The 24696-nt window shown below is 40.5% G+C and overlaps 1 protein-coding gene across 5 annotated transcripts in view; it reads right to left on the reverse strand.

The window, feature by feature from the left end:
- Nucleotides 1-327: 327 nt before the first annotated feature.
- LOC124146494 (pleckstrin homology domain-containing family H member 1-like) overlaps nt 328-24696 on the reverse strand; it is a 193448-nt gene continuing 169079 nt past the window's right edge. For 4 of the 5 annotated variants that reach the window (XM_048403928.1, XM_048403932.1, XM_048403931.1 and 1 more), the window contains 22 exons: nt 22561-22627; nt 21906-21988; nt 20444-20630; nt 20016-20155; nt 19298-19495; nt 18347-18416; nt 16896-16984; nt 15338-15418; nt 14696-14863; nt 13727-13835; nt 13216-13328; nt 11098-11274; nt 10398-10618; nt 8998-9175; nt 7146-7301; nt 6468-6565; nt 4926-5067; nt 4276-4421; nt 3742-3871; nt 2198-2281; nt 1710-1862; nt 328-888 (listed from right to left, as the gene is read on the reverse strand). In XM_048403928.1, the coding sequence (XP_048259885.1) occupies nt 802-888; nt 1710-1862; nt 2198-2281; nt 3742-3871; nt 4276-4421; nt 4926-5067; nt 6468-6565; nt 7146-7301; nt 8998-9175; nt 10398-10618; nt 11098-11274; nt 13216-13328; nt 13727-13835; nt 14696-14863; nt 15338-15418; nt 16896-16984; nt 18347-18416; nt 19298-19495; nt 20016-20155; nt 20444-20630; nt 21906-21988; nt 22561-22627 (2877 nt within the window). In that variant the 3' untranslated portion in view covers nt 328-801. The other variant, XM_048403929.1, reaches the window with a different exon arrangement.

The following is a 24696-nucleotide window of genomic DNA, read 5'->3' on the forward strand; positions in this document are numbered from 1 at the left end:
GTGTGCACCCAAGTATAATGTGCACCACCCTCTAGTGAAATCTGTATTTTGGAAAAAAAAGCTCGAATATTATGAGCAGAAAAAAATTATACCCCTTCAGCAAACTCCGGTAAACCAACGGGTGATAAGAAACCCCGAAATTAATTTAAACAATATTAAAAGGAATTTATTTTGAATAAAATAAAGAAATAAGTTACTAACATAAGTCCAGATATACAATGAACACTTTTTATAACCAGACAGTGTTATAACAAGATTAATTTGCGTACTTCAGTACGGATTTGTTGACATGGTATTTCCGGGTTCTTTCTTTGGGTTGGGGGAAAAAACATTAAAACTCATTATGGCGTGTATAATGCGCACCCCCTTCTACACAGCTGTGTTTTTTTAAAAAAAGTATGCACTATACTCAAGAAAATATGGTACTATCCATGAAAATTGTGAAAAAAAATTCAATATGAAAGCCATGTCAGTTGCAGTTTCTAAAGAGTGATGTCATAATTATTACAGGTCAAGGATGTTGCGTGCACGATTAACAGTGAAACACACATCAACACATAACGCACACAATTCAATAGATCACATGAGGTATCATGGGTGAAAATGTACACTCACATCTAGGTCAAGAACAGAACCAAACTCAACAATACAAGTCAAACAAATGAGTAACATTCAATGATCACATCCCTGCAATGAAATATCAAGCTGTCAAATGTTCAGCAGTGTCAGTGTAATAGATTGCTTTTGAAAGGTAACATGACTAGGGGAAGTAACTCTAAGTCCAAGGGGAGATAACTGCTGCTATGTGTCCCCATTCATGGCTTCTGGTGAAGGCTGCTGAAGTTTAATATTGATGTAGTCCGCAATCAACAAAGTGATTTCCAGGATCTGAAATTAGGTAAATTTGATTAAAAGTTGTTATAAAAATATTTATAAAATGGTGAGGTAAGGTAAAATGTGTTTAACGTCGCATCCAAGATTATTGCACTTATATAGCAGCGTGCACATGTGTGTGTGTGTCTGCTTGTACTAGTCCGGACTGATGCCAATTTATAGTGCTATCCCGCTGAGATACCATGCCGCAGTTTAACATGGATACCCCTTTCAGAGGCACAGTACACTGACTCCGAGCCGACCAGTCCTTGTTTTAGCCCCTTAATGCCGAGCGCCAGACAGGGTAACAACAAGTACCATCTTTAAACGTCTTTTGGTATGACGTGGCCGGAGGTCGAACCCCGGACCTTCTGCTCTCCGGGTGGATGCTTATTTATGAAATGCATGATCACAACAATATATACCTGGTATACCCTGACATTAACACACATATTACCCATAAGGGTATGAATGTCGGTGATTTCCACTAATTCTCACTGAACATAACATTTCTTCTATTGTTTTCATTGTTTGCAAAGAGGCACATATCAAAGTGACGTCACATGACATCATCTCCATTTGTTCACGACAATCCTTTCATGTTATGTGACATAGTTCTAACAAAAGACAAAATGAGCTGATGTTGAGATTAAGAAACCCACAGTTTTGTACATTTTATTAGAAGAAAGACTGTTGGTAATATATAGAATAAGCAACGTGCAACTGGGAATTATGGATCATCATCCCTCATGCATTAACGTTGAAAGTTTCTCGCCAAGATTCAAACTTGACTCACACACGCACCATGTTTTTGTACTTGGTATAACGTGACTTACCTTGGGTTGTGACATGGCAAAGATGAGTTTCTCCGTGTGGTGTTCATAGTGGTGCGGAGCGGACTCCACGAGCTGGTTCACCACCACCATGAAGTCGTTCTTCCACCCGCCAAAAGTGATGATTGATTTGAAGTCGTACAGGGCTACTGGTTGCTGTTAAACAAAAGTCATGATTGATTTGAAGTCGTACGGGGCTACTGGTTGCTGTTAAACAAAAGTCATGATTGATTTGAAGAGGTACAGGGCAATGTTTTGCTGTTTAAACAAAAGTCATGATTGATTTAATGTATACAGGGCTACTGGTTGCTGTTAAACAAAAGTCATGATTGATTTGAAGTCATACAGGGCTACTGGTTGCTGTCAACAAAAGTGATGATTGATTTGAAGTCGTACATTCCATATAGCTACATTGCAAATTAATCATGATTGTAAAACACCTTTGAGAACACACCATTCATTACACACCACAGACACTAATTACTACATACCATAGATACAAGTTCGAGAACTGAGACACCATCCTCCTGCACAGCTAGCCAGATGTCTTCATCTGAACTTGGCGGACACTTTATCTGAATGACAGACATGACAATATTATTTCTGATCAGACAGTGCTCAAAACAAGTTGCGTACCTGTATAAATAACATACTTACATATGCCCCAATACATCACGAACCTGTCATTGTTGGCGTCTGCTAAACAGATGGCTTCTGTTACCTCATAAAACAATGACAGTTGGGTAATTCCCAGGGGCTTTCCAAGAACACACAATCTCATTAAAATCAGATCTCAGTTCTCGCTACCGCTAAACAAAGATCTGAGGACATCCCATTACGGGTCACGTCAGACCGACCTTGCTTTACGGCACTAATTTCAAATTGGCGACTACGTTTCGCAACATATTTTGACAAATTCTCGATTACAAATTTGAAACCTAAACAAAAGAACATTCTGGAATGGCTAATAGATAGATAGTCTAGATTGTATGGATTCAGTCGTTAAACCCGTAACTATCGTTTGGAGTTAAAGTTTTCGAGGTTGCATGATTAGAAATCATATTCCGACTGTCACTTTCATAATCTGGTAAGCGATGCTCTGATTGGTCGGATGAAAGGTTGTTCTGACATGACCCCTAATGGGATGTCCTCAGATCTTTGTTTAGCAGTAGCGAGAACTTAGGTCTGATTTTAATGAGATTGCAAGAACACAGTTCTCCACACAAAAAACATTATTGCCTGTTTCTAGATGGTGACTATGGCAATATTCAGTGAAACACACCCACAGCTGCAGTGTTTTCAGTGTAGAGCTTTGTTGCCTGTAGATTTGATAGAGTTATTTTGAATTTTGAACTAAACATTGAGTATGGGGTTTTAAATGTTACCTTTTCACATTTCCAATTGTATGTGCTTCATATTTGTGCATCTGATTATCAAACGAGGCTGTTCATAATTTCAATTTGTTAATCCTCTGTTTAGTTTGATAAAGCATTCAAATTTTGTATGGTGGATGCACATCAATACAATACATTTGGGAAACAATAGTTTTGCAATACTGGTTGATTGGTTGGTTTATGTTTTACGCCGCATTCAGCAATATTCCAGCTATATGATGGCGGTCTGTAAATCATTGAGTATGGACCAGACAATCCAGTGATTGATATTATGAGCATCGATCCACGCAATTGGGATCGATGACATGCTCAACCAAGTCAGCGAGCCTGACCACACGATCCCGTTAGTCACCTCTTACGAAATACTGAAATAACATCAAAATCAATTGGAAGTGTGAACATTCATATGTAATGATGTAGCTGATTGGCTATTTAGACAGTGGGATATTATTGGGATTTGATACCTCTGACTGACCAATCAGTATCTGTCTGTTTAAGGTCATTTTCTTCATTCATGGTAACTTGGCTCTAATTGCTTCATACCGTGTGAAACTTAAATCAAGTATTGCTGGATAAAAGTAGGTTGAAACAATTGAGTTAACTTAGACATAGTAATATTAAACAGCCTGTAACTGTGGTACCTTGGCTCTGAACAGCTTTGCTCCGTAGTACTGCCACTTCCTGGCCACAGCGAGATACACACGGATACAGTCTGCAGACGTCCGACCTTGAAGTGACAACCAGCGTTCAGCGAGCCTCTCCAGGAGCGAACTGGAATTGTTAGAATGATATGCAGTCCAATACATGTACTTGGATACTGGGGTTACAGTGTTACTGTTTTGGTTTTCAGGAAAAACATTTCACTAAAAAAGCTTGTAATAACAACAAACTGCAACATCATAACCTACCTGCAAAATGGTACTAGTATTATAAAAAAATTTGGTAACAATGCCGCTTTAAACAGTATTTCAGTTATACCATGGCATGTCAGCTTTGTGTGGGAGCAGTATTTCAGTTATGACATTGCATGTCAGCTTTGTGTGGGAGCAGTATTTCAGCTGTAACATGGCATGTCAGCTTTGTGTGGGAGCAGTATTTCAGCTGTAACATGGCATGTCAATTTTGACTGCATAATTTTAACAAGTACACTGCAGGAACAAGAGTATATTACTCACGCTTGTTCTTCTGGTTGTGTGACATGGTATTTCTTTGGGTAGAACTTGGTGACGGCGGTGATGAGGTGCTGATGTGCTGTGGATGATGTTGATGATGCTGCGCTGCCGCTTGATGATGCCTCCATCCTCATGTCCCCAAACTCCACCTGCAGCAACAAATGTCAGTCAAACCTCCATGGCAAAGCATTTTTCAATATGGCTGCTTCTATGTTCTATAGAAATTTGGATATTTATATCAAACTGTGTCAGCATACAAAGGAAGGAAAACCCGATGTGACACAGGTAGAAGATGTTTAGATGTACACACAAGCAATCAGGGATCTTAATCAGGGTGAGTCTGGGATTTGAACCCACAATCTGCAGATCATGGCATGTTTAAGGGAGGCAACTATTCACAGCAAATTATTGATGTCTCAGAGCACACGGCCACAGTTGACCCATATGTATATGAAGAGATAAAAACTTTCCTTCAGTCATCTTACATCCAAATGGTGGTTGGCAAAAGGCATGTGACAAATTTCAGCATCAAATGGCTACCCGGTATGAACCTATCAGGGTACATGGAAACCATAATGCTAATAATGCTAATGCTAATGCTAATGCCCTGGCAGAATGAGGATGGTAGGTGCTACCTGTGGATCACATCTTACCTGAGCCATGAGTGAGGTCAGCTCTAGAGCAAGGTCTCGGTTGAGGGGGAAGCGTCCATGGACAATCTCATCGTTCACTTGGTAAGCCAGCAGGAGTTTTTCCTTCTCCATCTCACTACGACTATTGCGGCTAAAATATAACCTGCCAAATAGATCAACAACTGGTCAACAGTCTGATATACCATACCCTGCAACACAGATCCTACCCAAGACTAGCAGAGTGAGAATGGTTTAATCACTTTAATGCAACTTTGAACAGTATTTCAGTCAAATACTGGCGAGTCAGCTCAATGTGAGAGGACGGCCTGAAGTGATGCAGACTTTAACTATGTTGGTGAACCTACATGGAAAAGTATGGTGCTGACAAACCAAGGATCATAATCAGGGTTAATCTGGTATTCAAACCCACAACCAGTGAATCCTTCCATGACCAAGGGATGCAACCATGTCAGAATAATCCAACAGACTGCAGGATACTTGTGTGTTTGATACAGTCTTAACGAATCTTAAAACTGAATTCTCTTTAGAGTATTCTGATGGCCTTGCTCTGGTCAAGGTTCCCTGACTCACCTATTCTTGTAGGTCATTCTGATGGCCTTACTCTGGTCAAGGTTCCCTGACTCACCTATTTTTGTAGAGTATTCTGATGGCCTTCCTCTGGTCAAGGTTCCCTGACTCACCTATTCTTGTAGAGTATTCTGATGGCCTTGCTCTGGTCAAGCACCGACTCACCTATTCTTGCAGGTCATTCTGATGGCCTTCCTCTGGTCAAGGTTCCCTGACTCACCTATTCTTGTAGAGTATTCTGATTGCCTTGCTCTGGTCAAGGTTCCCTGACTTACCTATTCTTGTAGAGTATTCTGATGGCCTTGCTCTGGTCAAGCACCGACTCACCTATTCTTGCAGGTCATTCTGATGGCCTTCCTCTGGTCAAGGTTCCCTGACTCACCTATTCTTGTAGAGTATTCTGATTGCCTTGCTCTGGTCAAGGTTCCCTGACTTACCTATTCTTGTAGAGTATTCTGATGGCCTTGCTCTGGTCAAGGTTCCCTGACTTACCTATTCTTGTAGAGTATTCTGATGGCCTTCCTCTGGTCAAGGTTCCCTGACTCACCTATTCTTGTAGAGTATTCTGATGGCCTTGCTCTGGTCAAGCACCGACTCACCTATTCTTGTAGAGTATTCTGATGGCCTTGCTCTGGTCATGGTTCCCTGACTCACCTATTCTTGTAGAGTATTCTGATGGCCTTGCTCTGGTCAAGGTTCCCTGACTTACCTATTCTTGTAGAGTATTCTGATGGCCTTGCTCTGGTCAAGCACCAACTCACCTATTCTTGTAGAGTATTCTGATGGCCTTGCTCTGGTCAAGGTTCCCTGACTTACCTATTCTTGTAGAGTATTCTGATGGCCTTGCTCTGGTCAAGCACCAACTCACCTATTCTTGTAGAGTATTCTGATGGCCTTGCTCTGGTCAAGCACCGACTCACCTATTCTTGTAGAGTATTCTGATGGCCTTCCTCTGGTCAAGGTTCCTTGACTCACCTATTCTTGTAGAGTATTCTGATGGCCTTGCTCTGGTCAAGGTTCCCTGAGTGATGATCACGAAAGGCTTGTTCCCACTTGGAGATTATATCACAGACCTGCCAACAAGAATCAAATGTACCAGACATGAGTCACTGAGCACATGAAGCAGGCTTGAAACTAAAACCATGCAATGACATGGACCAATAGTCTCTTGAATGAGTGGATACAACTTCACATGCGTCAGCAATATTCTGCTAAATCATGGCGGTCTTGATAAAGTAAAACAAGTGGTTGATAGGACATGTGGTGCCTTAGACAACTGGGCCACCCGTACCCCCACATCATAAGGAATCAGATAAGACAGAATCAGATAACAGAATTGATCTTAAGTGAAAATAAATATGAATTTTACTAGTTACTTGATCCTAGTCCACTTTGTGGTCTTGCCACAGTGTCATTATTGAAGTACAGTAAACTACAGATATAACAAACACAAAGGGACCACTAATTTTAGTTCGTAATAACTATAACTCGTTATGAGCATATATACAGCATATATCCATCAAATGGCCAGGACTAAAATAAGTTTGTTATATCGGTCAGTTTGTAATAAGTGTGTTTGTTATAAACATAGTTTACTTTTTGAGTGTTTCGTGAGTCAAACTGCAATTGTGGAGAGGGTTGCCAGAAACTGACCTTGAGATGAGTTTGTAAGCAGTGTTCTGTCTGGGTCCCGGCAGGGTCGTCCGTGTAGAGGGCAAACCCTGACTGGCTACAGTCTCGCACGGAGATCATCTTGTGCAGTGATCCCAGGAACTCCTGTACTGTAGTGGACCCATCGAAACTGACAACCTGGAAGTGGGGTTGTGTGAGTGAATGATTCAGTGCTGCAGTCGCAATAATCAGCATTATTATGCTTCAAAGTGAGACTGACCATCAGAGAGCAGAACTACTAACCCCACATGAGCACGTATACCGTCAGAAAAAATCCATGATGGTTGTTATTGACCTAATATGAGACTGTATAATGTCAGTAACAGCCATCTTGGATTTTCAAACACCCACTTCACATATTTCACATGAAAATTCTGCTACAAAAAATTTGTTATTCGACACTGTTTTGTGTTTTTATATCATTAATTGTTATGTGCAAGGACATTAATCTTTTTTAAATCACATTTGTGACTTTATTGATAAAGATTATAATTAAAATTGTCAACAAAGTTTGGCCTTTAAGGTTTGAAGAGTAGTCTTCCTTTGACCATTAACGTCAGCGTGCTCAGCTCAGATGAGTAGTGCATTATGGATAACACAATGAGTAAACTTTTCGGCATAATAAATTTGTCATGGTGTGTATAGTTGCCATATACGGTGTTATATTAGGTTGGAAGAAAAATATTGTGCGAGGCATTAAAGACACCATAACTAATAATATCATTGTTGATCTTCAAATAGGACATTTGTATGATAATGATAACAATGAAAACAGGGAGAGGCAAACAAAATTGGCTTTTCTGCTGACGTATCAGTCAGAGATCTTGTATTTAGTGAATGTGTCCAGATATATGTCAAAATATTGGGGAAGGTGATTTGGGGTTTAACTAAGGACTGATGCTGTTTTTTTAGTGCTAGCCCACCGGGATACCATGGCACAGTTTAACATAGATACCCAATTCGGACACAGTATACTGACTCCGAGCCAACCAGTCCTTGTTCTGTCGCCTTAATGCAAGGCAGAGTACCAGAAAGTAACATCTTCAAACAACTTCAGGACATTCTAGTCAATATTTAGCTGGTATGAGTCAATGGTCAATATATATTTGATATGAGTTATTGGTCAATATTTACCAGGAAAGTGTTAATGGTCAATATTTACCTGGTATGTGTCAAAGGTCAATGTTTATTTTGTATCAATCATTGGGTAGTATTTTCCCGGTCCAAAGTCATTGATCAATTATTACCTGGTATGTGACATTGGTCAATATTTACGTGGTATGTGTCATTGGTCAATATTTATTTGGTATGTGTCATTGGTGAATATTTACCTGGTATGTGTCATTGGTCCATATTTATCTGCTATGTGTCATTGGTCAATATTTACCTGGTATTTGTCATTGGTCAATATATACCTGGTACGAGTCATTGGTCAATATTTACCTAGTATGTGTCATTTGTCAATATTTACCTGGTATGTGTCATTGGTCAATATTCACCTGGTATTTGTCATTGGTCAATATTTACCTGGTATGTGTCATTGGTCAATATTTATCTGCCATGTGTCATTTGTCAATATTTACCCGGTCTATGTTATTGTCAACATATACCTGGTATGTGTCATTAGTCAATATTTATTTGGTATGTGTCATTGGTGAATATTTACCTGGTATGTGTCATTGGTCAATATTTATCTGGTATGTGTCATTGGTCCATATTTATCTGCCATGTGTCATTGGTCAATATTTACCTGGTATTTGTCATTGGTCAATATTTACCTGGTATGTGTCATTGGTCAATATTTATCTGCCATGTGGCATTTGTCAATATTTACCTGGTATGTGTCGTTGAGAAAATGAACTGGAATACTGATTGGTTGAGAATGGTGATACGGGTGCCGCAGCAGCATGGACATCACCTCCATCCGCGACGGCTTCGACTCACGCACACCCTTCAGAATAATTCTCTCCAGTGCCCTCTGGCAGAATATTGCATACTTGCCCGGTTCCGTTCTGTCAAAATAACACAATCCATTAAAAATTACATACATTTCAATGTTTCCAATCCCAGAATAGAAGAGTGTAAACAATGTCTGTATTTGAACCCTACTCTTCCATCAACAAAAGAAAAACATACTAAAGAATTGACAAATCATTTAATAAATACTGAGTTGGCACAGTGAGCCTCCTGAATAGGTCAAATCTGTTCATAGTGGAATGGGTGAGTGAGTGAGTGAGTGAGTGAGTTGGGTTGAAAGAGGTGACCCCGTGGGAATTCCGTGTTAGAATAGGTCCCAAGCTACCTATGCTGGTTGTTAGAGGCAACCCTATGGGGATTTCAGGTTAGAATAGGTCCCAAGCTACCTATGCTGGCTGAAAGAGGCGACCCTGTGGGGATTTCGGGTTAGAATAGGTCCCAAGCTACCTATGCTGGTTGTTAGAGGCAACCCTATGGGGATTTCAGGTTACAATAGGTCCCAAGCTACCTATGCTGGCTGAAAGAGGCGACCCTGTGGGGATTTCAGGTTAGAATAGGTCCCAAGCTACCTATGCTGGTTGTTAGAGGCAACCCTATGGGGATTTCGGGTTAGAATAGGTCCCAAGCTACCTATGCTGGTTGTTATAGGCAACCTAATGGATCGGGTGGTCAGACTTGGTGACTGCTGCAAGGTTGACAATGTGTCATAGTACCCTGAAGGATCATTGTTCAGAATATCAGGGGGCACGGGTGGCCCCGTCGTCTAAGGCGCTGCGATTCGCTGTGCAGAGTTGCGTCCCTTGGGCATGCCAGAAACCTATGATCATGGGTTAGAATCCCGGTTCACCCCGATTATGTTTCTAGGTTTGCCAGCACCATACCTGTGCTCGTGGGTTTCACCGAAGTGGTAAACGTCTGGGACCTGCATAACTTCGGGCTTTCCTCCCACATTAAACTGACACGCCGTGATATAACTGGAATACTGTTAAAAGAGGTGTTAAACCCAACTCACTCACTCACTCACTCACTCACTCACTCACTCACTCACTCACTCAGAATTTCAATCACTGGATTGTCTGGTCCACAATCAATTAATTACAGGCTGTCATCACATAGCTGGAATATTGCTAAGTGGGGATTTAAACAACAAACAAACATAACCACAGTATGGGCTATGGGATATATGTTACAGCAGAATCAGTCATTTTATTATACAAAAGACTTGAAATTGAATCAAATGGTTACTGTCACACAAACCTGGGATCTGCATGTCTCTGGAGATGTACTTTGAGCAGCCACATGACGCTTTGTTTGGGAAGGAAGAGGGACACACACAGAGACATAAGCTGCCACCCCTGCATAATAACATGGGCCTGTGGGTTCATCTTGGAGTCGGACAAGTCCATTACAGACGAGGTGGGGGAGGTGGGAGACCCGTCACACAGGAACCAGGAATGTTTGCCACACAGGAGGAGATTCTGAAACAAGGGTGCTCATAGTTGTAAATCAGTGTAATGTATTTATAAATATTACAGAAAATGAATGAAGACAAGCATGAAACACTCATATCTCCAACCAGTATGACATGCCCGGTTGTGTGCAAAGCAAAAAATATTGTACAGTTTTCAAGATCTGCTCCGGAAACAAGCACTACTGCCATTTTCAGTCTTAAGTCAAAGTCGTTGCTGTGGAAACTCAAAAAATATATTTTTTTAAAAATCCCAAACCATCAAAGGGCACCAGTTCATCACTTGACCTATCTATGTGCAAAGTTTGGTTAAGATATCTCTCATTGTTTTTGAGTTCTGCTCCGGAAACGAAATGTGACAGACAGACAGCACTCATTCCTATATCCCCATTCAACTTCGTGGGGGATAATAATACTGGAAGAAATTAAATGTTGATGATATTTACACATGACTGCTATATGGCCAGCAAGCTGTATATTGTCTCCTACCTGCATGGCTGTTTTGTGGTGTCCGGGGTGACGAGACGTCTGCTTGATCAGCTGACAGTAGAGTTCATTTTGCAGCTCGGGGTGTTCTAGGCAGGAGTGAAGAATGGACTGTGCCAGAGTGACGTGGAACTCCAGGGACGGAGACTCAATCACAGTGTTGATGAACTGGTACATAGACTGCAGGGAAACACACCAGTAATAATATGATGGCGAAAACAAGGGGTCTTATTGGTTGGACATTTTAGTATCGATATATCGACTCAGAAATTTAACGATATATTGATAAATAATAAGATTAATGCTAAATATGAACAAGTCGGATCCATTGAATGTTTAAAATTGAAGTTTCTGCCTTCTTATTGTCCATCTTAACCATTGTAATCTTAAAAAAGGTAAATGTGAATTATTAATTTAGTATGGATATTTACAAATGTGTATCAACATAGTAGCAATATTAAAATGTACTGATACATCAATATCTCGATATACTTTCTTTCTATATTTCTTTGTTGTTTAATGCTGCACTCAGCAATATTCCGGCTAAATGACGGCGGTCTGTAAATAATCGAGTCTGGACCAGACATCATTGAGCATTGATCCACGCAATTGGGATACGACGACATGCATCAACCAAGTCAGTGTGCCTGACCACCTGATCCCATTAGTCGCCTTTTGCGACAAGTATAGTCATCTGTTATGGCAAGCATGGGTTGCTGAAGACCAATGATACCCAAGATCTTCACGTGTTTTGCGATATTCAATGACATCCCTAGCTAAAACTGTCACAGAGTAAGGGAGTAAATGCTGTTTAATGCCATTCAGCATTATTCCAGCTATAATAATGCAAATAAATAATCTGGTTCAGGTTACCCAGGGGTTGACTGCATGAGCAAAAATTCCCAGCTATCAGCCCACAAGGATATGAGTGAGTGAGTGAGTGAGTATGGTTTTACGCCGCTTTTAGCAATACTCCAGCAATATCACGACGGGGGACACCAGAAATGGGCTTCACACATTGTACCCATGTCGGGAATCGAACCCGGGTCTTCGGCATGACGAGCGAACGCTTTAACCACTAGGCTACCCGACCGCCCCCACAAGGATATGCAATCAGCTAGGTCAACCATTGTAACAAGGTTCACACAGATATAAAACAGTAACATTCAAGGCCTTTTCAAGGCTTTCAAGGCTGCCAACTGTCATTTTCAAGGCTGTTTTAGTTGACGTAGCCTTAGTCTGTCAATATTTTATTAAATCCAGCATACCATATATTAGTCGTAAGACCTAAAAAGCAGTATTACCATCTCACTTTTTTTAGTTTTATTTATCACCCAACAAAAAAATAAATTGTCTGTCATGGATTCTTTGACACTCAAATCTACCACTATGATAAATCTCACTTCAACATCTTTAGTACATATTTGTGTGTGCTTCAAAACTTTGATTAACAACTATATTTCATTTTGTACAAACTCAAGTTTTTTTCAAGTCTGTACAAACTATATGTAACCATGTGGCCCTCCTTATTTGGCTCGTACAACAAGATGGCCTACCAAGGATCTCTTCTGGTCTGGGTCCCAACAGGGTAAACACTGATAAACAACTACCGGTAGTGATTATTTGCAGTATTTAAACACTGCCTCATACATGGATATATGGTTGTCAACCATACTCTGTAGATCACTTGCTTGATAACGTTTACGTTGTTAGAACCTACACCAAAATGTCGCCCCTAGTTGTAGTAAAGAAGTTGTTCATCCATATATCTTATCCTATCTAATTGTCTCATCTTACTGAGACAAGTCCTTCCATCTTCCATAATTGGAATGTAAAACAAAAGTGTTGATTGGTTTTGAACATATTCTGAACATATTTTGAACATATTTTGAACATATTTTGTTCATTATCTTGCCAATCCCCTTGTTATAATGCTACAAATATCACCTGCTGACAGCCTTCAACTGTGTTTTGGCTGAAAAGTTTTTACAGCAAAATTACAAATACCAACAGGGGCCCAAGTGAGATGAAACTACTCGATCCATTTAGGGTTAGAGCATTACAGTATAGGGCTGGGCGGAAGGGAAAATACTATGGATCAGGAACTGTGAGACAGACTACCTTGAACAGTTCAACAGCCTTCTCCTGCAAGTCCTCGGAAGGCAGCGTGGTCATGGGCCGACTGATTGGCTCCTTCGTGTGGAGCAGGATCGGATGTTTCCACATCACGGAGTCTGTACAGATATATTTAAACATTAACAAATATTTACAATAGAATCATATTGACTTGAACACCTTAACATCAAAGGTAGTAGCTGAATAAAATAAAAAAAAAATATATGCCAACATTGTATTACATGTTACTCTGAAAACCATATACCTGCTGAATATCAAATTTCATAATTATACAAGCAAATATGTGTGTGTAAGGACTACATATGACATTTTAAAGTTAGATTGGAGTTGTTTGAGCACTGGTAATTTTTGGCACCAGAACTAAAATCATCCATGCAATGTTTCACCTTCATAAGCCATGTAGTTAACTGCAAAAGTTTACATCAGATAGGACAGACAAAATGCCAGACCATAAGCTTATTTGACTTTCAGTCAGGTGAGCTGAAACAACACCTACTTGGATCTCCATTTGCCTCCATGAGTTTAGACACCAGCTGCTCGAAATCAGTGCCGACAGTGCCGGCCCCTCCCCCTGTGGCTACTGTGAGATGGTACAGCCAGGAATCCTGGGGGGGAAACAAACACACATATATACATCACAGCAAACTCACATTGGTAATTTATAGGTCATGTTGTTTTCAATGATGATCATCAATACAATTAAAAAAAAAAGGGGCGGTCGGGTAGCCTAGTGGTTAAAGCGTTCGCTCGTCATGCTGAAGACCCAGGTTCGAATCCCGACATGGGTACAATGTGTGAAGCCCATTTCTGGTGTCCCCCGCCGTGATATTGTTGGAATATTGCTAAAAGCGGCGTAAAACCATACTCCCTCACAATAAAAAAAATATGAAGTTAGCATATAACATGAGATGTCAGAATGGTTTGCAGTTTTATTAATTCTTATTATCTTATTATTAAAAGGAAGGTAAGTGTTGTGATTTATGCTGATACATCAGTGGATATAACTATCGGTAATATTTCCGGCCATACCATCCCGTAGGTCGTCTTCTGTTGTATGGCCTAACACTTGGCTGGAGAAAAGGGGTTAACATTTAGTTCTCATGTATCATACACATGCCTAATTTGGGAGTCTAGAAATTGTGAAAAAAGTGTGTATTATACGTGAATAAATACGGTATTGGTCATAACATTTTGAGTTCAGTCTTAATTCCTTTTATGGGTTAAAACATTGGAGTGAGATAGGTTGACTCTCAATATGCCATTTATATCCAAGTGTGTAAGTGGATCCTGTATGGCAAAGGGAGACAACTCTGCATAGGGAACAGCTGCTACTTAGACAACAGGGGCACTCATGGCCTCTTGGGGAAAGTGGCAGGAGTGTAAGGATGATAGGGTAATGGATGACAACAGGGATAATGTGACAGTGGTTACAACATCAAAAACATGTCCTGCCTCGTCAACCTACCTTTTCCTGTTTGGTGGGAATCACGAGATATGTTGGTCCCTGACATGGTGGCCAGATGGCGATGACGTGACGCGACGGGGTAGCAACATCCGACTCATCGTCCGAGTCACATGTCCCGTCAATTTCCTCCAACCTCACGTCTCGTAGCTGGATCTGACCAATCGGGGTCTGGCAACAACACAGCACAGTGTCACACAGCTCCAGTGACACACAGTGTCATACAGTAATGGCCTACAAGACTTATTCATCTCTCACTCTCTCATGTGCATAGCAATGACTATCGTAAGCTTCTTACTAAACTTTGAATCAAGTAGTTTGACCGACATGTTCAGTAACACTTACAGTGAAACCTCATTAAACTGGACAGTACAGATCTTGGTGAAAACGTCCAGATAACAAACTTCAGAGAACTTTCCTATGTGTATATGTCAACGTTCCTACCAGTGACTGTGTTCTCCAGACTAATTGGGTCCAGATTAACAAGGTTTCACTGTACCATTCATCCATGGAAATACTGCCGAGAAACTCATCAAATAAAATGTTCAGAGAATGAGATAAATCCTTCATACTCAGGATACATAAACTATAAAACACATGACAGATGTGATGGAGAGGACACAAGCTACTAGATCCCTGCCTTACTTTGTCTGATGGCGTCTTGTAGTAGAGAAAGTGGCGACTGAGCAGCACACACCAACATCTGCGAGTTGTTCCGTTCTTCACCTGCAGACACAACATACACCATCACACCACAGTCTCCATACAATCACCAGTGGAGGAAATAAAGGATAAAGTCTAATTAATATATCTGTTGATTTGCCAACACCATACAAATAGTCAACAGTTCTGTATTCTGAGGTGAGGTGAGGTGAGGTGAGGTGAGGTGAAATGGGGTTTAACGTCGCGTCCAAGATTATTGCACTTATATAGCGACATGCATGTACGTGTGTGTGTTCGTGTGGTTGCTTGTACTAGTCCGGACTGATGCCGATTTATAGTGCTAGCTCACTGAGATACCATGCCGCAGTTTAACATGAATACCCCACTCAGACACAGTATACTGACTACGAGCCGACCAGTCCTTGTTTTATCCCCTTAATGCCGAGCGCCAGACAGGGTAACAACAAGTACCATCTTTTAACGTCTTTTGGTATGACACGGCTGGGGATCGAACCCCAGACCTTCCACTCTCCAGGCGGACGCTCTACCACAAGACAACGGAGGCGGTCTCATAGATATAGCGGGTCCTTAGATTCCAATTCTAATGGCAAAAAAATGACATAAACAGGATGGTGTAAAGGTGTTGATTGGAATCTGTACATTCTGATACCTCCAGTACTGAGAAGAGTGAGTGAGTGAGTGAGTGAGTGAGTGAGTGAGTGAGGTTTGACACGCTGTAAGCAATATTCCAGCAATATCATGGAGAGGGGCGCTAGAAATGGGTGATATCATCAACCACTGTTTCATGCACAAGTGGTGGAGAAACAGGCAAGTGACATTTACAATAAGGATGCTTATGAAATCAGATTGGATTTGTGTTTCACAATATCTAAAGACACTAGTACTTTAGTTCAGGTGACCTAAACTGACCACACCAAAGGGAAACAGGTGCTACATTTTTTTCCATATACTGTAAATCTTGAAACTAATGCATCTCCAAATTAATACGACTGCTGGCCCCAAGCCAAAAATGCGACTCAAATCAATGCGACAATGTCGCTATTAGCACTGAGTAAAGCATTTCCGTAACAACAAGAAACAGTGATTTCCTAACAACAACACACAGTATATATGTTTATTCTGTTGATTGGTATGAAGGAAGTTCAAAGGTAATAAAAAAAACAGTTCACTGATTGGAGTGGTCAATGATGCCTAGTTTGACACGAGTGGGTAGAACTTTTGACCACAGCTGTGATAACTTACCAGATGCCTATTGTTTAATTCCTATTCTTTATATGACATTGTTATATACTTGTTACAACTGCTGTTCAATAAACCGTGTTTGTGTTTATATTGAAGATGGTATTTCTGCTATCTTAAGTGTCCGTCTTATTGTTGATAGTCATTTTGGAGACATAAATGCGAAGTTTCATTTAATGCGAACAAAGACCACTCGCATTTTTCGCATTTTATGCACGCTCGTGTTATTTCAAGATATATATATATATCATATGGCAGTAAAGATAACAACAGGCCAGACCTTGGTAATCCACCCCTTGACAACTGCCTTGCCATCCATATTGTCCAGTAGATAGCTTGTTGCTTGTCTCTTGATTACTCGGTTAAGTACTGGAATTAGAAACAAATGAAATGAACATGAATCCCGTCAATATCAGGAGTTAATTCAGCTGTTGAATTGTTCTCTGCAGTGTGTCAAGTAGCAATGATACGCATAAACCAAACTTCCATTTTGACAAAACATAGCCTGACATCAAATATTACAAAAACTGTCCAATAAAAATGAATGTAGAGTAAATGACAAAGGGAGACAACTCTTCAGAAAAATTCACCCCTTGGTCAGAGTGGCCATTGTTGTACACTCTCTGACCATAAGTAAGATACCAAAATGGTTGACGTTACCAACATATATCACATATCAAGAACCTTTTTACAAGGTACCTGTGAAGATCTGGGGTAGAATAGGTCTTCAGCAATCTATGCTTGCCTTATAAGGTGACTATGCTTGTTGTAAGATGCAACTAACGGGATTGGGTGGTCAGGATTGCTGACTTGCTGGATGCATGTGATCGTAATTTTGTGGATCGATGCTCATGATATGAATCACTGAATTATCTGGTCCAGAATCGATTATTTACAGACCACCAGCATATAGCTGCAAAATTGCTGAGTCTGGCATTAAACAACATACAAACAAAATTTTTACAAGGTGTGTTTTAAGCCCTGTCACTGTTTGGACTGATTATCTCCCTTTGTCTACAATTTTGTCATCTGCTTCCACGATGGCAATGCATAACAGAGAGATTACACCTGACCAAAAGAAAATAATTATTTATCTGCAAAAAGATCATTATTCTGGACCAAAAATTGCAGCAGTCCAGGTAAAAATAGGAGAACGATTACAAACTTTTTTAAAAGAGACGAACAGTGTGATTCATTAGAATATAATCTGCGAAGTGGGCAACCCAGTAAAACAGTTCCAGGGGACGATCAGGTGCTTTTTGACTTTCTTAAATTGATCAGAAGACAGACACTTGAAGATTTGACAACCAAATTAAATAAAATAAATCAATCAAATTTGTCATCTAGAACTGAGAGAGAGAGAGAGAGAGGGAGAGAGAGAGAGAGAGAGAGTGAGAGGGGGAGAGAGAGAGAGAGAGAAAGAGAGAGAGAGAGAGAGAGAGTGAGAGGGGGAGAGAGAGAGAGAGAGAAAGAGAGAGAGAGAGAGAGAGAGTCAACTCTGGACCAGAGATACGTTGAGCAACGATCCACACTGTTGTTACTTGATAACAGGCTTTGAAGAGAGTCACCAGGCCTTACCACCCGATACATTAACTCGCCTCTTACAACAAGCATAGGATGCTGTTGTGAAATTATAACCAAGCATCCCCACATACACAACTGTATACTACAATTATTTCAGTAAAATTTCAGGCTTGTCACTGTATCCTCACAAGAGGAATGTCAACTTACATCGCATCCATCTGTCCATTTCTGCTATGGAGTTGGCTGATAAGTAGTAGGTCTTCTTTGGGTTAGTTATCTGGAAATCAGAAACTTCAATATTGAACAATAGATCAATTCCCAATTGAAAAATATGAGCAAATTCTCTGCTAGGAACAAAATAAATACAATTGTTCTTATATTTCCTTCAAACATCTCTGCAGAGAGAAAACAAAATGTAAAACAAGGAAAAACAATGATCTGGAAAGAAATACATTTGGATTCAGGTTTTTAAAAAAATAACAAAATTATCCACTAGACATGCTGGGTGTCTTGAAATGATGTGCTGTGAAAAAATAAAACTGTTTAGTTCCTTCTTTCGGAGAAAAAATTGAAACAGTGATCAAATATCCTATCTCTGGCAACCCCTTAGAATATTTAGAGAGTAACCAACAGCTATAAGGAATTACAGATTATCTGTTCCGAGTGAATGAATGGTGTTAGTCGTCAGCCTTTGGCGAACTAACAGCATTCATTCACAATGGACAGATCATACATATTTCCGAGTTTAGAGTAGATTATTCTATTTATTACTCCTTGATATTTTAAAAGAAGAAAATGAAAAAAAAACAACGTTTGAAAAATCAGCCCTACACACGAACTTCACTGAAGGCAGCGTATTGTTTAGATGACATTATGTAATCATTTTGTGACGTTATGAACAAAGGATGACGTCATATCAAACTTTCTCATCAATGAAGCACGGTGACGCATATGGATTCAATTGACCAATCAGCATTGAGAATTGCTACAATGCATGTGTGCAAATATCAGGAAGTTATTACACATAATCATTCTACCCTTATGGTTGAAATTAAATGGTAGGTTCCTTATTCCTTGGCCATGTCTGTCACTGACTACATATAAAACAATGTACAACATTTTAGCCCTTTGAAAGATTATTCTCCAAATGTTACACACTTCGAAAGTGAGCTCTGCAGAAGATCGAGAGATGCGCGTCTGTTCGTCCAGTTTGATGGAGCCCTGTGGTTTCCTTAGCACGTCATGCTGTGACTTGTAGTAGAACAGTTCCCCGTTCCTTAGCGTGAACCAGCGCCGCTTCCACGTCTTCACCTTGCCACTCAGCTTTGACAGGTAGCCACACTTCTCCAATGTATCCTGAAAACAGAAAGGCCAGCATCAGCCGGGGGCAAAGGTTTTTATCTTTTACTCTATACTGTTGCTTACCTTGAGCAGAATTGGACCACCCAAACTAAATGAAGGATGACAAGATAGACACAATTTTATGTATAATAACTTCTTTAATACTGTGAAAAGCGACGTTTCGGTAAAGATCCTTATACCGTTGTCATGCAAGTCATAAAATTGTGTCTATCTTGTCATCCGTCAACTTCTAAGTAATACCAATCAAACAATTTAAATGAAGGATGTGTGGGTTTTTGAGGCAATCAGATTTCTAAAATGATTCAGCTTCATTTATGCATATGTTTGTTTGTTTGTTGTTTAAAGCCCACTCAACAATATTCCAGCTATATGACAGAGGTCTGTAAATAATCGAGTCTGAACATCATCTTTCCGTCTTACAAAGCAAATATTTCACTGAGTATTGTAGAGAAATTCAATCGTCACTACAACTGTCCTGATGACAGTTCCCTTTAAGGAGGTAACAAGTGCTCACATGTTTCTGACTATCTGCAGCAAATTTGAGCAGTTTCTGTTCTGGTTCTGACGTGTCCGAGTCACTCTTGCCCGAGGAGTCATCTGGGGGAAGTGCGTAGTCACATGACACCTCGGACGCAGCAGAGTGGCAGGATGCACCTGGACAGGCAACAAATTCCATACAAATTCCATACAAATTCCATACAAATTCCAAATTACCAAGACAAAGCCTTCGTCCCCAAATTGGTACAGTTATATATGAATCATACAATCATATAATTACATGTTATGTCCATGATATTTTGTACATAATAATATTCAACAATGAATCAGTGTGTTGTCGAATGTCATTCTCAGCTCCCTGGGGACCATACAACCCAGGCTGCCTCGGTCACCTATCACAAGCGATTTCAGCTGCAGCTAACTAACATTGGTTGGGTGACTTACTTCTGACAGGTTTGGGTGTGGTCTGGGCACTGGGGGTCTTCACTTGCACTGTGTCGGTGGCCATGCTGCTCACACCAGCAGCAGACTGGCTCGGCGCTACCACGGCAACAGGAATCTCCTCCTCATTCTCAGAAGAATCGGATGATGTCTCTTCCATGAAAGGTGTGCTGCGGATCTGAGCAGCTTTCTGTAAAAATGGGGAATTAAAGTTAATAAGTGATATAGAAAATATTTTTCTTTACTTTACATGCTAAATCTGTGTCAGCCCATACACTCTTCACTGAGGTGTTTGGCAAGACATTCTCCTCAGCAAGATACCCTTGATCGACTGATGCTTTGTGAGTTAGTGAGTTTAGTTTGAACAGCATTTAGTTATACAGTGTGTCAACTTGCATCCTCCGTTACCTATTGTATCATATCATCATTCTATTGTGATTTATTCCCTGGATCCATTCACAACCATAGCTCCGTTTAAGCCTGAATCAAATGATACGATGCTAAAAATAGCAGTCAAATTAAAATACTCTCCTGAGCATGAGATATGTTGTGCAAAGTTAGAGATTGGAGCAAAGGAAATGGTGATGTAATTTCCGAAACAAAGCTATGGTGGCAGATGGGTCCGGGGCATTTATTAAAATAGAATGGAGACATAATATTCAGGATAATTAGTGTCAGTGAGTATGGTTTTACGCCCCTTTTAGCAATATTCCAGCAATATCACGGCGGGGGACACCAGAAATGGGCTTCACACATTGTACCCATGTCGGGAATTGAACCTGGGTCTTGGGCGTGACGAGCGAACGCTTTAACCACTAGGCTACCCGACCGCCCCTCGGGATAATCAAGGATAGCCAGCTTGGTGTGTGTGTGTGTGTGTGTGTGTGTGTGTGTGGTGTGTGGTGTGTGTGTGTGTGTGTGTGTGTGTGTGTGTGTGTGTGTGTGTGTGTGTGTGTGTGGTGTGGTGTGTGTGGTGTGTGTGTGTGTGTGTGTGTGTGTGTGTGTGTGTGTGGCTGCTTGTACTAGTCCAGACTGATGTTGATCTCACACTGAGATACCATGCCACATTTTAACATGAATACCCCACTCAGACAGAGTATACTGAATCCGAGCCAACCAGTCCTTGTTTTAGCCTCTTAATGTCAAACGCCAGGCAGGGTAACAACAAGTACCATCTTTTAAAGTTTCTTGGTATGAGGCAGCCTGGGATCGAACCCCAGACCTTCTGCTCTCCGGGCTGACACTCTACCACTAGACCTAGGAAGTGGTCGACCTATGACAAGGTCTGTAACTAAGTCATGAAGCACATGACAGTGACATTTTGTTGATTCAAACTTAAATTCAATATATTGTTAAAGATGTAAATAGCTAGAATCTGAACCGGCGGCAGTCTGCTTGTCTCTAAGGTTGACACAATGTAGACAATTGCCCCTGGAGTTCTACTGTCTTGTCATTTCCAACTTACCCCTTTGAGAGTTGCATACACCGGCACGGTGAAGTCCCTGTACAAGTTGTTGGCCGCGTGGTTCTCCATTATTGGGGAAGGTTCTGGTGGATGAGAACAAGGAACAATTGTGTTCATTAAACTTACACATCATCCCAATGTGGGTTCAGGAATAGAATCAGCCCCTTTGTCTTAGAGCTGACTTTATTAAAGTGACTTGAATGTGATAATCAGGTCATATCAAGGATTTGAACCTGTGATCACTTAGTCCAGCTATATGACAGTGGACCACAGTCCAGTGATTGATATTGTGAGCAACGATCCATGCCATTAGGGTACGATGACACACAATCAACCAAGTCACCGAGTCTGACCACATGAGGCATGCTGAGTCATTCTGACACACAATTATCTTGACCAGAGCTGAGAGTTTTGCAAGGCCACCAAACCAAGAGCTAGACATTCACAGCAGACATTCACTATGGCCATTATGATAACCTAAAGGTTGCCCAATTTACCATAATCACAAGCTACTGAGGTCATATTCAGCCCCTAACATCGCTTTGGCTACAATCAAAAGGGAATGGATGACATAAATAGGATTTCTGTAAGTATATTTATATTCAGTTCCACTTTGAACGAAACCTTGTATTATAATTCTGAGTGTCATACTGACCTTTCACCTCTGACACTTTTCTCCATCCTTTGGTCCGCTTATTGGCTACTGCATAGATTCTTTTCTCCTGTAAAACATCAAACACAATCGTGCTTATTACTGTAGGAAGGGTTCAAACAAGTTTACCTTACATACACACTGAGACAAAAAGAAACAGAACAAAATTCAAAATCAGAATAAAAAGTCAATAAGTGTAAACATCATATCATCTTATCAGCACATGTCTGACAGTGTACGTGGCATCAGGTCCTGTATGATCTCATGGCACGGCACCAGTAGTACAGCAGTGGTAAGGGTAAGGGAAAACCTGGGCCAAAGGAAGACATGTTTGGTTTAGTTTGCACTGGTGCCACACTTTATTACCTCCCCTGATGTGTCAAGGGAGGTAACTCCGTCTACCTTACCCCTGCATGCAGGTTACTCAAGCACAGTGATCAGCAGCACTCTAACCACATGGGATTTGTGGCCAGATTAGATCCCCAGTACTGAATATTGAGTTTTGCTGATTGCTCCTAATTGCACATGAATAGCCCCAGTACCTGGATGAATATCCACGGGCATAGAGAGACCAACTAAGTCATGACCTGGGCCCACTTGCACAAAGCGATCTTAGCGCTAAGACTATGTTAAAGTATGGGAGTTACGAACATCGTAGCACTAAGATCGCTTTGTGCAAGAGGGCCCTGGTATACAGAGTCCCAACGTTTGATGTTGGAGAAAAATAATTATTACATATTTAGTGATACTGTATTTATCTCAAAAATATAAACTGATATGTCCTTTGAGTGAAATAATTAACACTTGATGCCGGACAACTTTCAGTCTGCTTCAATGGCACTTAAGCTTTGAGTGTAAGATCGTGACAATCAGTAGCAATATACATAATAAATAGAACCTATGTCCTGTAAATATCATTTACCTCATCAAGTGACCTGACATAAGTGACATTTTTATTAGGCATCCATAAACATGTTCTGTCAAAAAATGTGAGCTCTAATCATTATCTTCTTGGCAGGTTTTACAGAAGTCACTTGACATACGCCTCTGACTAGCTAGCTCTTTAAATTGTTGCAAGTAGGATTTGCCGGCCGTAGAACATCTTTGAGAATGTAAATAAATTCACAATTAAATTTTGGGGACTGTTGAAGTATGTGTCAAAACTTGGTACCTTGCTATTAGGGCTGGGACGGGTAACTCGGGTACTCGGGTTGGGTGGTTCCTGCATTGGACTCAGGTACCCACAGGACTACCTGGACCCATGGTAAGTCACGTGATATATTGTTTTATGACGGAAACTAACGATAGCTCAGTGGTTACACTACAAGTCACTAATGTTCGCAAATCTTTCTGACAATGCACACATTCCTTTTACTTGTATATGTTTGAGTAAAGATAACACCGAAGCCAGTCAACTTCACTGTATGCATGATCTGATCGTATGATACATGTATCTTAATAATTTTTGCCAGTGCTGTGGTGAAACAAGTCCGAATCGGACATCTTGTTCCCAACTCTTGAGACTTGCAGTGGGTACCCGGGTAGGGTCCGCTAATAGGGGGTCGGGTACCCGGATAGTAAATTTGGACTCATCCTAGCTCTACTTGCTATGTGTCAATGTACTACAGCTTGTTGGTGTGGAGCTGTGTTCACAGGACAGTTACATAATGGAGATGCTTTCATGTTAAGTATCGCACAAAACCTCATTCAAATTCACCATGCAGAAGGTTCAACGAGCAATTTATGCTACATACATAACTACAGTAACTACGGTTATAATGAACTCAAAGAGACTACTATTTTTAGTTCGTTATAACCATAGTTCGTTATAAGTATATATACAGCATAACTACAGCAAATAGTCGGGACTAAAAAGTAAGTTCGTTATATCCGCCAGTTCGTTATTAGCGTGTTCGTTATAACCGTAATTTACTGTACATAACTTTATTTCTCTGATGATGGTGTTATGACAATGTATCAGCACCTCACAATAACTCCTCTGATGAATTAGAAATAAAAAGTATGAAATATTCATTTTAAAAATAAATAATGTAGGATTTGTTGAAGATCTCAATACAAGGACCACTTCAGGGATCCTTGTCACAATACACTGTCAGTGGGGCTAAAGTGGCACAACCC

This window comes from Haliotis rufescens, unplaced genomic scaffold (assembly GCF_023055435.1).
Source record: "Haliotis rufescens isolate VD_foot unplaced genomic scaffold, xgHalRufe1.0.p SCAF_3, whole genome shotgun sequence".
NCBI classification, from domain to species: Eukaryota; Metazoa; Mollusca; class Gastropoda; order Lepetellida; family Haliotidae; genus Haliotis; species Haliotis rufescens.